At 40.5% G+C, this 13,308-nt stretch overlaps 1 protein-coding gene across 11 annotated transcripts in view; it reads right to left on the reverse strand.

Moving 5' to 3' along the window:
* col7a1l (collagen type VII alpha 1-like) overlaps window positions 1-13,308 on the reverse strand; it is a 79,189-nt gene that overhangs the window by 9,963 nt on the left and 55,918 nt on the right. For 10 of the 11 annotated variants that reach the window (XM_082509981.1, XM_082509982.1, XM_082509983.1 and 7 more), the window contains 20 exons: window positions 13,051-13,077; window positions 12,906-12,965; window positions 11,042-11,167; window positions 10,730-10,801; window positions 10,520-10,555; window positions 10,312-10,371; window positions 10,120-10,164; window positions 9,982-10,017; window positions 8,874-8,909; window positions 7,631-7,687; window positions 7,354-7,425; window positions 7,161-7,232; window positions 7,044-7,079; window positions 6,874-6,954; window positions 6,721-6,774; window positions 6,564-6,617; window positions 6,392-6,454; window positions 6,219-6,281; window positions 5,944-6,060; window positions 4,727-4,804 (listed from right to left, as the gene is read on the reverse strand). In XM_082509981.1, coding sequence (XP_082366107.1) covers window positions 4,727-4,804; window positions 5,944-6,060; window positions 6,219-6,281; window positions 6,392-6,454; window positions 6,564-6,617; window positions 6,721-6,774; window positions 6,874-6,954; window positions 7,044-7,079; window positions 7,161-7,232; window positions 7,354-7,425; window positions 7,631-7,687; window positions 8,874-8,909; window positions 9,982-10,017; window positions 10,120-10,164; window positions 10,312-10,371; window positions 10,520-10,555; window positions 10,730-10,801; window positions 11,042-11,167; window positions 12,906-12,965; window positions 13,051-13,077 — 1,245 coding nt within the window. The remainder of the gene's footprint in view (window positions 1-4,726; window positions 4,805-5,943; window positions 6,061-6,218; window positions 6,282-6,391; window positions 6,455-6,563; window positions 6,618-6,720; window positions 6,775-6,873; window positions 6,955-7,043; window positions 7,080-7,160; window positions 7,233-7,353; window positions 7,426-7,630; window positions 7,688-8,873; window positions 8,910-9,981; window positions 10,018-10,119; window positions 10,165-10,311; window positions 10,372-10,519; window positions 10,556-10,729; window positions 10,802-11,041; window positions 11,168-12,905; window positions 12,966-13,050; window positions 13,078-13,308) is intronic. The other variant, XM_082509987.1, reaches the window with a different exon arrangement.

Below are 13,308 nucleotides of genomic sequence, written 5' to 3' on the forward strand. Positions count from 1 at the left end.
CCCAAAAACTCCAACCCATCTTGCCTCAATGATTACCGCCCAGTAGCACTCACCCCCATCATCACTAAGTGCTTAGAGCGACTGGTCCTAGCACACTTCAAATCCTGTCTCCCCCCCACCCTGGACCCCCACCAATTCGCATACCGCCGGAACAGGAGCACAGAGGATGCAGTCTCCATCGCACTGCACTCTGTCCTCTCACACCTGGACAACAACAACACCTACGCCAGAATGCTGTTTATAGACTTCAGTTCAGCATTCAATACAATCCACCCCTCACAACTCATCAGGAAACTGACAGACCTGGGTATCAGTTCCCTCATCTGCAAATGGTTACTGGACTTCCTGACCAACCGCCCCCAACATGTCCGGCTGGATAACCGCTGCTCATCTACCATCACAATGAACACCAGTGTACCACAAGGCTGTGTGATGAGCCTTTCCTCTACTCCCTCTTCACCCACGACTGCAGACCTGCTGATGGTTCCAACACCATCATTAAGTTTGCAGATGACACCACGGTGATTGGCCTCATCAGTGACAACGATGAGGCCACCTACAGGGAGGAGGTGGATCGTCTGGCTGAGTGGTGCGACAGAAACAACCTGCTGCTTAACACCGAGAAGACCAAGGAGCTCATCGTGGACTACAGGAGGAATGCTGACCCACATCCACCCATCCACATTAAGGGGACGGCTGTGGAGCGTGTGAGCAGCTTCAAGTTCCTGGGAGTCCACATCTCCGAGGATCTCACCTGGACGACCAACTGCTCCAAGCTGGTCAAGAAGGCTCACCAGCGCCTCTTCTTCTTGAGGACTCTGAGGAAGAACCACCTGTCCTCAGACATCCTGGTGAACTTCTATCGCTGCACCATCGAGAGCATCCTGACCAACTGTATAACAGTCTGGTACGGGAACTGCTCTGCCTCGGACCGGAAGGCGTTGCAGAGGGTCGTGAAAACTGCCCAGCGCATCGCCGGAGCACCACTTCCTGCCATAAAAGACATCTACAGGAAGCGGTGTCTGAAAAGGGCTGGGAAAATCATCAAAGACCCCAGTCACCCATCACATGGACTCTTCACCCTCCTGCCCTCTGGGAGGCGCCACAGGAGCCTCCGGACTAAGACCACCAGGTACCGGAACAGCTTCTTCCCCACAGCTGTCAGACTCCTGAACTCTGCCTCCTGACATCTGACCCACGTTAAACTCATGGACTGAACATACACACACCCACAATGGACAACTGTACCCTCAAACACAATAATAACATGGACTGAACCACCACTCACAACCACTAGCACTTTATATAGCCTCTGTAGAAACTATCTACACCCTCACTTATCTTAACTGCACTACTGTATAGCTCTGTGTAAATAATCATTCTGTACATTCGATAATCTTTAATCCTACAACTGTTTACAACTTCCATAGTTCCCATTTCTGTATAGCTGTATATCCCAGATTCTGTAAAGTTATTTATTTCATATTCTGTATAGTTTTTCATATTTATATCCTGTTCATATCCTGTACATAGCTTGTACTCACTACAGCCTGTACATACTTATAGTTATAGAATATTCACAACATACTTCATACCGTGTACATTATAACATACCATAATAGACCCATTTCTGTAATATACTCACATATCTATATTATTGCTAATATATATTGTAATATATCTATATCACTAAAGCACTTCTGGATGGATGCAAACTGCATTTCGTTGCCCTGTACCTGTGCATGTGCAATGACAATAAAGTTGAATTCTATTCTATTAACTCAATCATTCTCAAACAGATTGTTGAAGGGTTGCAAATACAGTCCTGATCAGAAGTTTAAGACCACTTAAAAAAATGGCAAAAAAAATATCACATTTTGCATGGTTGGATCTTAACAAGGTTCCAAGTAGAGCTTCAACATGCAACAAGAAGAAACGGGAGTGAGACAAAACATTTTTTTGAGCATGCAATTTATCGAAAACAATGCTTAAACTGAAATAGGCTGTTTTACAGCTGGTCAAAAGTTTAGGACCACACCTCCAAAAACAACCTGTAACACCCCCCCAAAACAGAAATCAAAGTTCAAAACATGAACTCAGTAATGAGTAGTTCCACCATTATTGTTGATCACTTCAAAAATTTGTTGTGGCATGCTTGATGCAAGTGTTTCCATGAGGTGAGTGGAAACTGCAAGCAGTGAAGACGGCTGCATGAGGGGCATCTACTCGATGGAGCTGGTGTTCATTCATCTTGTCATCCATCCCCAAAGGTTCTTATTTGGATTTAGATCAGGGAAACATGCAGGATGGTCCAAAAGAGTGATGTTATTCTCCTGGAAGAAGTCCCTTGTCCTGCAGGCATTGTGTACTGTAGTGTTGTCCTGTTGAAAAACCCAGTCATTACCACGCAGACGAGGGCCCTCAGTCATGACGGATGCTCTCTGCAACATCTGGACATAGCCAGCAACTATAGTGTTTGATGCCCCTGCACCTCCTGACACCTCATTGTTCCACTGAAGGAAAAAGCACCTCAGACCATTATGGCGCCCCCCTCCACTGTGGCGCGTAGACAATATCTCAGGTGGGATCTGCTTGTATCATCAATGTTAAATTCTTTCTCATTAGAGAATAAAACTTTCTTCCCCCTTTCAGTGTCCCATGTTTGGTGCTCTCTTGCAAAGTCCAAAGGATCATTTCTGTTGCGTTCAAGGAGACGAGGCCTTTCAAGACAGCCAAGAAGCCCTTCAGTCTCAGATGCCGTCTGATGGTTATGGGGCTGCAGTCAGCACCAGTAACAGCCTTAATTTGGTTCGAGGATTGTCCAGTGTCTTGACGGACAGCCAGTTAGATTCTCCAGCTCATTGCTGGTGAAATTATTTTCAGGTTTTCCACTTTACTTTTTTGTTCCATAACTCCCAGGATCATTTAAGAAATTCCAAATGACTGTCTTACTGCGTCCCACCTCAGCAGTGATGGTGCGCTGTGAGAGACCCTGCTTATGCAGTTCAACAACCCGACCACATTCAAAAAGGAAATGCCATCAGAACGTCATGACTGTGTGACTACCTGACAAAAAATGACAATGAATCCACATTTTTGCACAGATTTGGCCTTTTAAAGGCATGTGGTCCTAAACTTTTGATCAGCTGTAAAACAGCCTGTTTCAATTTAAGCGTTGCTTGCAATAAACTGTATGCCCAAAAAATATTTTGTCTCACTCCCATTTCTTCTTGTTAAGATCCAACCATGCAAAATATGATAATTTTTTTGCCATTTTTCAAGTGGTCTTAAACTTCTGATCGGGACTGTATCTATCATGTAATTTAAAAACATAATCAGATTGACAGTAATCAGAGTCAGTCTGCATCGGTGAACGTAACTTTTCAGCAATTTTGCTGAGTGCCTATGTCATTTTTGTCAGGGTCCTGGGACTGGGCGACCCAGGATCCCTGGGCAGTCATGGACCTGTGTATTATTATGTATTTTTGGTGTCGTTTCCCCTTCTCTGTGCGTGTACATATGTGTGTTTCTCTGTGCTGTGTTAGTCTGTGTCCCACTCATATGTTTAGGCGAGGTATGGGTGTGTATGTCTGCGGGTGTGCCTGGAGGATGGAGCTCGGCCACCTGCAGGCCTGAGGGGTGTGGCCCTGCAGAGGGACTGGCCACACCCGAAGCCACACACCTGCCGCTGATCAGGGCTCGTCGGGGGAGCTACTTAGGAGAGTCTTGGAGCTCCCACCGACGCGGGATCATTGCATGAGACTCCACGTTAGTCACCCCGTCTAGGTTTTGTCTTAAAGTGTATGCCTGCCATTCCTAAGTGTCCTGACAGCTGCCGCTATTGTTTCCCACAGGTGGAGCGTGGAAGGCTTGGGAGAGCAGCGAGCACCGGGGGGTGCTGACACGGGAGCAGAGAGCACGAGGGAGACACGACACGGGAGTCTGGGGAATACACTGGGGTTTATTGTTACTTTCCATCACTGTAAATAAACGCACTGTTTATACACAGAGTACCGCGCCTGGGTCCTCCTTTTCCCCACATCCCCACGGTCTGCCAGCCAGACCGTGACAATTTTGCAGTTAAATTACCGTACTGCAACAGCTACGTCACTATTTGTGGAGGAATTTCTGTTTCAGATCTGAGGTTTTTATTCGACTCTGAATGGAAGAAGTAAATGTGAATTTCTGTTTAATGTGAATTTCTGTGGATGTAGACAGCAACAGATTTGCAACAGATGGCAACAGATTTGCCATTTTCCCCAATTTATCACACTTAATCGGCATATTATCAGAAACAGATGCTTGACGCATTCAACTGCAAACTGATAGCAGACCGACTCTGTCTTATTGCTGTTTAATTGCCATCTTTATGCACCGAAATATCTTTGAGGACAACAACCATCGCAGACCTCGTCCCCGTCTTCTAAGCAACCTGTTTTCCTTACTAGTACTTCAGCATTGTGTTTTATTTTTGCCTCCCAAGTTTAGCCAAAAGTACTAAACACAGATTCTGGTCGGAGAAACACACGGACCCTGTACCACCAGCAATGTGGATGTGGATGGTACTTTTAAATGAATATTTATGTTGTTTATTATGAATATAAAGCAAAATTATATACTTTAGCTCTGTGAAAGTTACAGGAAATAGTATAGATGAAGGGATGTTTCTGAATTACAAGTGTGCTCGAAGAAAGCTGTGTAGAGATGCGAGTGCTGTGTGTCTCACATTTTCTCCTCTGTGTCCTGGTGTCCCTGGTGCTCCACTCTGACACTTCTTTGATCTGCCTCTTTTACCCCTGTCCCCCTGTTTGACCAAAAAATGCAAGTGCACACAGGGAAAATATATATTTTTAAATACAACACCTCTAAATCATCAACAACAAGAAAATATGTCCATAGCAGCACACCTCATCACTCACTTCTAAACAATATGAAAGACAGACCAATTAGGCACATCCTTGGAATATCCTCATTAGAGGTTTCCAGCCACTCTCTGTCAACACTGAGAGTCCAGTAATTGTAGCTGAAAGGAGCTAATTGAGTAAGATATTACTTGAAAGCTGCAGACAGAAATAGACCTCTCAGTGTGTGTGTGTGTGTGTTTTAATTGAGGACATGTCTCTGCTGTATCCACTGCTGGTGCCACTCTCTTACAAAGACACGGTGATGACTGTAATCAATTCAGCTCCTGCTCATTGTGTTCTGTCACATATTTAGTCTTCTCTTGTTGGGCTTTAAAGTTCAAAAATGTATTTGTGAGTAAGTGATATAAGCTATGTACGAAGCACAGGTGCCCGTTCTTTTCTATAAATGGACTACCAATTTAGTGAACCTGCTAAATTAAAAAACATATACATTATAAGACTCTGATAGGGCATATACTTATAGAAATATGTTTCCCTCAACTGCATACTTCATTGCGTATTTGTGCCTTTATGTCTGGAGCCTCTAATTTAGCCCCATTTTTAGTGCTGCCAAGACAAGTTTTTGTTACGTGACTATATTGTGACTGCATCATTTAGTTAAAGACTGTAGCCTTCATGTTCAGTGTTGAGTAAAAACATACCCCATTAAAGTAGTGATCAACTACTCCACTAATGCGTGCCAGTCTTGAAATAAAAAGTTAATATCTGTTGATAAGTTCTAACTTTTGGCCCCGATATTGTGTGATGACAGCTTGTAGAGGGCATCTCATGAATATCACATTTCTAAAAGACAAAAGTGACGATTCTGTATGACGGTACTGATGACACACGTAACTTGTGAATAGGTGCTTGGAAAAGTAAAGACAGCGCTAGACTGCTTTTAATTTGTTATCATGAGATAATGAAGTCGTGATCAGGGGAACAGCAGGTATCTTGGAGATAATTAGACTGTGTTATTGATAATGAGCCTGTGTTTCATCAGCAAGTACAAGTACCTAAAGAGTTGGGTATAGTGTACCTTAGGCCCTTTGTCTCCTTGAGGCCCTGGCGGTCCCGGTGGTCCCATATCACCGTCCCTTCCTGGACTTCCTGCTGACCCCTTGAAACCTGGGAAACCTGGGAAACCTGCTGCACCCTGAATTCATTAAAAGAAAATTTTGATCACAGTGACTAAACCACTGTAAAGTTACATCATTATATAAATATAAACAGATATCACAATCTTTTAATAAGATATGAAAATAAACTCTAGGATAAAAAAATCACAGGTCATATGGCTTTGAATTGACAAACCTTTTCCCCTTTTACTCCAGGATCACCATCAACACCATTGATCCCCCCTTCTCCCTTGTCCCCCTAACATTTCACAAAATGAGAAACAGTAACTGATTTGTGTGTGTGTGTGTGTGTGTGTGTGCGTGCTTGGGAAATTAGTAGGGGAAATAAAGGCACACTTAAACGCTTACCTTGCGTCCCGTGACCCCATTCAGTCCAGGTATGCCCGGGGTGCCAGGTAGCCCCATATCTCCCTGTTTTGCAGGGACATATATGGAGTATGCATAGAAAGTTTTTCACATAGCACCGCTACATAACCTAACACAGCTCACTAATCTAATAAGAATCAAATTAAGGGATAACCTTTTCTCCATTCAGGCCAAGGCTCCCAGTGCGCCCAGGAAAACCTCTGAAACCCTGTAAAAGCATGAAACACATCACTTAATTCATTAAAACACAGATACACAAGCAGGTGACAAATTAGGAAAAAGTAATCAATGTGAAAATGGAAATTCTTCACCTTCTCCCCTTTCTCCCCTTTTTCTCCTGGTAAGCCAGGTTCTCCTGGATCACCCTATGGAAAAAATAAAAGAATGACAAACTAAATTACCTGTATTTGAATGTTTAGAAATCAAAGGTGCTGTCAGTAGTTATAAACTGCTCATTAGAGTACCTGATTACCCTGTTGTCCTTGGAGTCCATTGTCTCCTTTATCCCCTTTGGCTCCATCCAGCCCATCAGCCCCATTTCGACCCTTCAATCAAATTAAATTGTTATTATCTCACTTGATCACATCTTAAATTAATACTGAATATTGGCTTTAAATGTCGTAGACGTCAGTACCATCACTCCATTGACTCCAGGATCTCCTGGATCTCCCTGCAGACAATCGTGACAATTTCACACACAGAGCTGCCAGAAATGAATGTTTGAACTAATGTTGATGCCTAACTTACTTACTTTTTGTCCTACCGGGCCCCGTGCTCCAAATCTTCCCATTGCACCTTTTATACCCGCATTACCTTTTACACCCTTTTAAAAACATTTAATTAGTTAGATTTTAGATGTTTTTAAGCAAGACATGATTGGTACTACACTCTGTAACCTGCAAACTTTTCCAAACTCTAAACAACGTTGTATCTGAATTCATTACCTTGACCCCAGGAGGACCGTCCTCGCCTTTTTCTCCTTTATCCCCGTCAAAACCAGGTGAACCTCGCTCACCCTGAAACAAAATGCCCGCACACTTCTTCAATGCTAATTTATTAAGCTTTTTTGTGTAATTTCACACATTTTTTTAAGCTTACAGTTTATATTTTCAGCTCTTTTTATTGTGTATGTGTTAGATGGCTTGAGTTGTTTCAATATGTTTTGTACTGAAACTCATTTTAGTGGAATGAGTAATAGAAAAAAAGTCAGTGGGATCTCACTGGCTGTCCTTTGGAACCCTTATAGCCACGAGGTCCTTGGATTTGAAGCACACTGCCCTGCAGAAAGGAATTCAGTTGTACACTCAGTATGAAACTAATGTAAATACAGCTCATTCAAAAATAAAGAACACCCTCTTTTAGTTTCAGCCTTCAGCACAAAAACATCATATTCATGTCAAGCACGGTGGTGGTGGGGTAAGGATTTGGGATTGTTTTACAGTTACAGGACCTAGGTATCTTGCAGTCATTGAGTCAACCATGAACTCTGTTGTATACCAAATAGAGATAGACTAGAAATAGGCTAGATTCAACTGTGAGGCCATCTGTCCAACAGCTACCCAGTTGGCCAAAACTGGGTCATACACCAGGCCAATGATCCCAAGCACAGCAGCAAATCTACAACAGAAGTGCTGAAAAAGAAAAGAATCAAGGTGTTGCAATGGCTCAGTAAAAGTCCAGACCTCACCATGACTCAAATGCTGTGCCAGCACATTAATAGAGCTGTTCTTCAACAAATATAGTTGGTTTTTCCCATACTACTTTTGCAGTCTGGCTTAGTATGTGTTAATATATGTTAAATAAATAATGGTACAGTGTAACATTTCAAGTGTTGCTGTTCATCTGAAATTGTATTTACATAATATTAAGAGCTGCTGAGGAACTAATTATTTTTAAGTTTCTAAGTTTCTTTGTCTGCTCTTTTATTCACAGGGAATGCTGCAGGAGATGGCTCTGTGTATTATGATTTGGCACATTTTTACACCCAATGGGCATCCCGATGCAGCCCCCATGGGATTTGTGTTTCCTCCTGGTCCTGTACTGAGGATCTTTTGCATTGTTTAACAAATGTGTAAACGACTACAGTATGGAGCCACACACATAAAGCCTATCTATGTATACATAAAACCTTTGAACTGAAAGAGGGTGTACTTTAATTTTAATATGACAGTATATCCACAGATACAGTAAATACAAAGCTGTAAAGTCAGAAGAGGTTACTCTCACAAGGAATAAGGATTAAGTTCCAACAACAGCTGTAATTTAAAGAACAACTTTATTCTTTGATTATTTGTTTGCATTCCGCAAACAAATGATTTATGATTTAAAGGCACAAGAAAAAATCTATATTATGAGTATTACTGGAACTTTAACCTTTGTATAAAGCTGTAAATCTTACATATGTCTTGTTTGACACACATTTTTTCAATGTGTTTAACCACAGAGCAAGACAAACTCATTATACCCTTTCTCCTTTGACTCCAGGTGATCCACGATCTCCCTAAAAGAAAACAAAACTTGATTTTTAAATCCACTTTCAAAAAAGATGATTTCAATTTCAATACAAGAAAAATGCACGCACATTGTAGTAGTTCTAGTATAAAATATGTTGAACGCTAGTTCTGCACAACATGATGAGATTTTATTGGTTTTTGACATGACCATCATAGATAATAAAATCATCCAGCAAAACTTTAGTTACGACACTGTCTGAGAAGACAAACAAATATGAATGCAGGCTGACCAACAAGTGACACCACTTTTAACACAGCCTGTACCCACTGATACTTAAAAACAAACGGGAAATTACAATTGCAACATAAATGTGCCTGTAATAGAGCAGAATATTCACATCTTAATGTCAGTGAGTCATGTGCAAGTAAAAATAAATCGCAAGCAGCTGTTTATTGATGTTCGGGCACCTGAGAATTATAGCAGCTTCATGCTTCATGCACTCGTTTAACAGAAATCCTCAGGGTAAATAGAAAAACATCCAGTCACTCATTTCACTGCTTTGGTTGCACAGATAAAAGCAGCTAGTACTTATGCAAATATATATGCTCGCTATCTTGTTCTATTACAACATGCTTATGTCGCAGATAAACTGAGTCCATCTATCCTCCCTGCAGTCAACAGTGATGGATGCATGAATGGAAACATTGTCCTAATATGCACACTGTGTGTCTCTTGCTGTAATTATACATTGTTAACAGTGTTAGTGCCGATAAGAAACAAAGATGCACATCAACTTAAATAATATTTTTTGACTCTACTGTGTCACATAGTTTTGAGGCGCTTCAAGCAACACGACAGCAATTTCAGTTCACTGTATTTCAGAGCCTGGTAAGCTGGACGCAGCATAGCCTGAGTGCCGTTTGCATGAAGTGCAACACAGAGTTTTCAGTTTGCACTTGGTGGTATAGTCCTTTAAATATAAAATATATGTAATTTTCTATATTAAAGTCTCATTAGCTGTAATCTAAGACGTCTAATAAAAAAAAATTCAGAAAATTGATTTAAAAAAGATGAAAACAAGAAACGTCACTGATTCATCAGTCATGGCAACAGCTCACCTTTTCACCTTTGCTCCCACTCAGTCCTTTAAGACCCTGTTTTTATAAGAAGGGTGAAAGATAGTGTATTTTTCTATGTCACTAAGGGTTTTATATAAAACTTCATGCTCAATTGTGTGGTTTTGAAAAGTTGCTTACTATGGGCCCAGGAGCTCCTTTAACACCTGGAGAGCCCTTGTCACCCTGAAAAGAAACATTTTCCTGCATAAGCAAACATGGCAACGCTGATTTTTTGTTATTATAAAAAGATTAAAAACTACAGTTCCTGTCTGGTCTAAACATCACCAACAACATAGTCACCAAATGTCAAATATGTAAAAAGGAACTTACCCTTTTACCTGGGAGGCCAACTACGCCTCTCTCACCAGGTTTACCTGGTATACTGTCACCCTGGTAAAATGAAGAAGGGAAAATGATCATTTCTGAAGTGGCAAAAACTGCTTAATTGTAGTATGAGGCAAATAGATTTATGTTAAAATAACAATAACACCATCCTTTAAGTTTGGCTTACACAACTGTGCATAATATTAGTACTTACCTTTTCTCCTTTTTCTCCAGGTATGCCAGGAATACCCTATCAGGTGGTACGAAAAGAAATTGGACTCATTTTCAGCCAGCAATAAAACAGAGAGAAACAAAAGTATAAAATGAAAAACAAAATTGTAACAAGCAGTGATTTTTAGCGTAGAAGGTTGGCATAGAAATAAACAACCTAAAAGACAGAAATGATATGTTAAGTTTTCTATACATGAGGTCCTGGCGGTCCTCGAGGTCCAGGAGATCCTGGGGAGCCATTCTTCCCTCTTTTACCTCGGCTGCCCTAATATCAACACAAACATCATACCTCATCATTATTATTTAAGCAGTGAGGTAATACTTATAACCTTCTCTGTCTATACCTCTTCTTATTAATTCATTCTCACGAAGATTCTCTCGAATCTTTGTGAGAATGAATCTTCTCTCGAAGATTATTTCATTTGTTAGATCATTTCATTTATTATATTGTATTGGCATTCAAAAGAGTTTAAGGGTCATTGTAAGATAATGTATGGTGACATACCTCTCTACCTGCCTCTCCTGGGTCCCCTGGAAGACCCCTAAGACCTGTGGGGCCCTGAATGCTTGGATTGCCAGGGATTCCCTGAATGCCCTGAGCACCTGGAGGACCTGGCTCGCCGGGCTCACCCTGAGGCAACACCATGGCAGAAAATAAGGATACAGGAAAAAAAGAGAAAAAATTCAGTGTTTGAAGATGAGCACATCATCAGAGGTCACTTGTCTCTTGTAATGTTGTTATTCAGCTTTTCTATTACTTTTGAATAATTGCTTTGAAGTAAGGTCCTTCTTGCCTTTATCAAATTAAAAGCTCAAACATAATTTTGAATGAGTCACTGAGTCAATTAAATGCTCCAAATTAAAAGTGTGATGTGAATTGAAGTCATTCAAAGTGAATGCTATGGAAGTCTGTGGGGGCTAATTAATTTACTAGGACATGTGTGTGTGTGTATATGTATGTGTGTGTATATATATATATATATATATATATATATATATATATATATATATATATATATATATATATATATATATATATGTATGGAGAGAGAGCTCTTAAATGTATTTCACAGCCCACCATTATAAGGTCTATGCTAACCTAAATTAAAACTATTGGCAATTACTAAATCCACTTGTTATGTTTTTGTAATGCTTAATCCACCATTATTCACAAACTCTTTAATCAAAATGATATTTTGAATGCTAAAATATAATTATTGTTGTTGTCCAATTTTCAAATGTACTGTTTTACAAAAAAACATGAAAAATAGTAAAGAACATCATTATTTTTCTGATTAAGATGACAAATTGCAGTTCATTAGTTGCACTAATCAGAAGGTCGGTGGTTCGATCCCAGGCTGCCTCCTGGCTGCATGCCAAATATCCTTGGGCAAGATACTGACCCCATGTTTGCCTACTGGTGGTGGTCAGAGGGCCCGGTGGCACCAGTGTCTGGCAGCCTCGCCTCTGTCAGTGCGCCCCAGGGCAGCTGTAGTTACAGTGTAGCTTGCCATCACCAGTGTGTGAATGTGTGTGTGAATGGGTGAATGACTGAATGTAGTGTGAAGCGCTTTGGGGTCCTTAAGGACTGAGTAAAGCGCTATACAAATGCAGGCCATTTACCATTTCTAAACAGAAAAATCATTTAGTGCTTGAATGTCCAGCATGCCGGCTCAAATTTGGATATTAAAACATTTCATTTCATTCATTAAAACAATTCATTTTGAAATTCTTTACTTCAGTTTAAACTGGTAAAATGCTCACTGAAAGGGAATGAGTCCACATTAAAGTACTTCATGATGCTAGATGTGGAACCTTAGACACATAAGACGAGACATAATGTAGCGGATTCAAAGACAAAGACATTCAAAGTCCGTATTAACACCTGGAAACTATTTGGAACTCAACGAAAAAAGGGACAAGTACATAAAAACAATGGCATCAAGAATGCAAGCTGTTATCAAGACTAATGGAGGCCATATAAAATATTCGTTTTTTAAGTTATGTTTAAAAAATAAATAACGATATAATAATCTAATAATGTAATAACATTTTTTAAATAAACTTCTAAAAGATTAGTATTTTTATGTTTTTATGACAGGTGGTCAAATAAATGTATTAAGATTTTTAGTTCAACTGGTGTACAGACCAGTAACCATCAGTAACCCCCCCCCCCCCCCCCCATATCTGGATGACAGCTATCAGCTAATGCAGTTTATGATATTAAAAGGTTAAAAGGCTAGTTGATTAAACACTTATGTTATTTATTACGTTAGCACACTTGAAACAGTTCTGACAGTCAGTCTAATAACATTAAAATCAGTCTTTAAAGTCCCCATAAGGGATGAGCAGAGAAATAGAAATTTTACCTTCTGTCCAGGAGGACCAGCCTGACCCTCTGGCCCTCTGTGACCGATGCCCGGCTCCCCCTAAAAATAACAAAACAGATGAACACATCTGCGCAGTCACCATCATTAAAATTTAAAAAGCAAAGTTAAATCTTTATATATTTACCTTCTGTCCCTTTTCACCAATTTCGCCCTGAAGAGTGCATAGAAATGAGTTACAATAACGGAGTGCACCGTGACACATCCTTTTCATGTGCCAAAATAAACTAACTCGGAGGAATTTGAAATAAAAAAAAAAACAGGATTTGTCAGCATGTTTAACAAGGGGAATTATTAATGTCTGCTTTAATCTACTGTCTCAAAGTCATACAGAAATAGAGCAGGAGGGACATCAAAGCCCTGGACTCAACCAGATTCAGTGACA

The sequence above is a fragment of the Aulonocara stuartgranti genome (genome assembly GCF_965226115.1).
Source record: "Aulonocara stuartgranti genome assembly, chromosome: 17".
In the NCBI taxonomy this organism is placed as follows: domain Eukaryota; kingdom Metazoa; phylum Chordata; class Actinopteri; order Cichliformes; family Cichlidae; genus Aulonocara; species Aulonocara stuartgranti.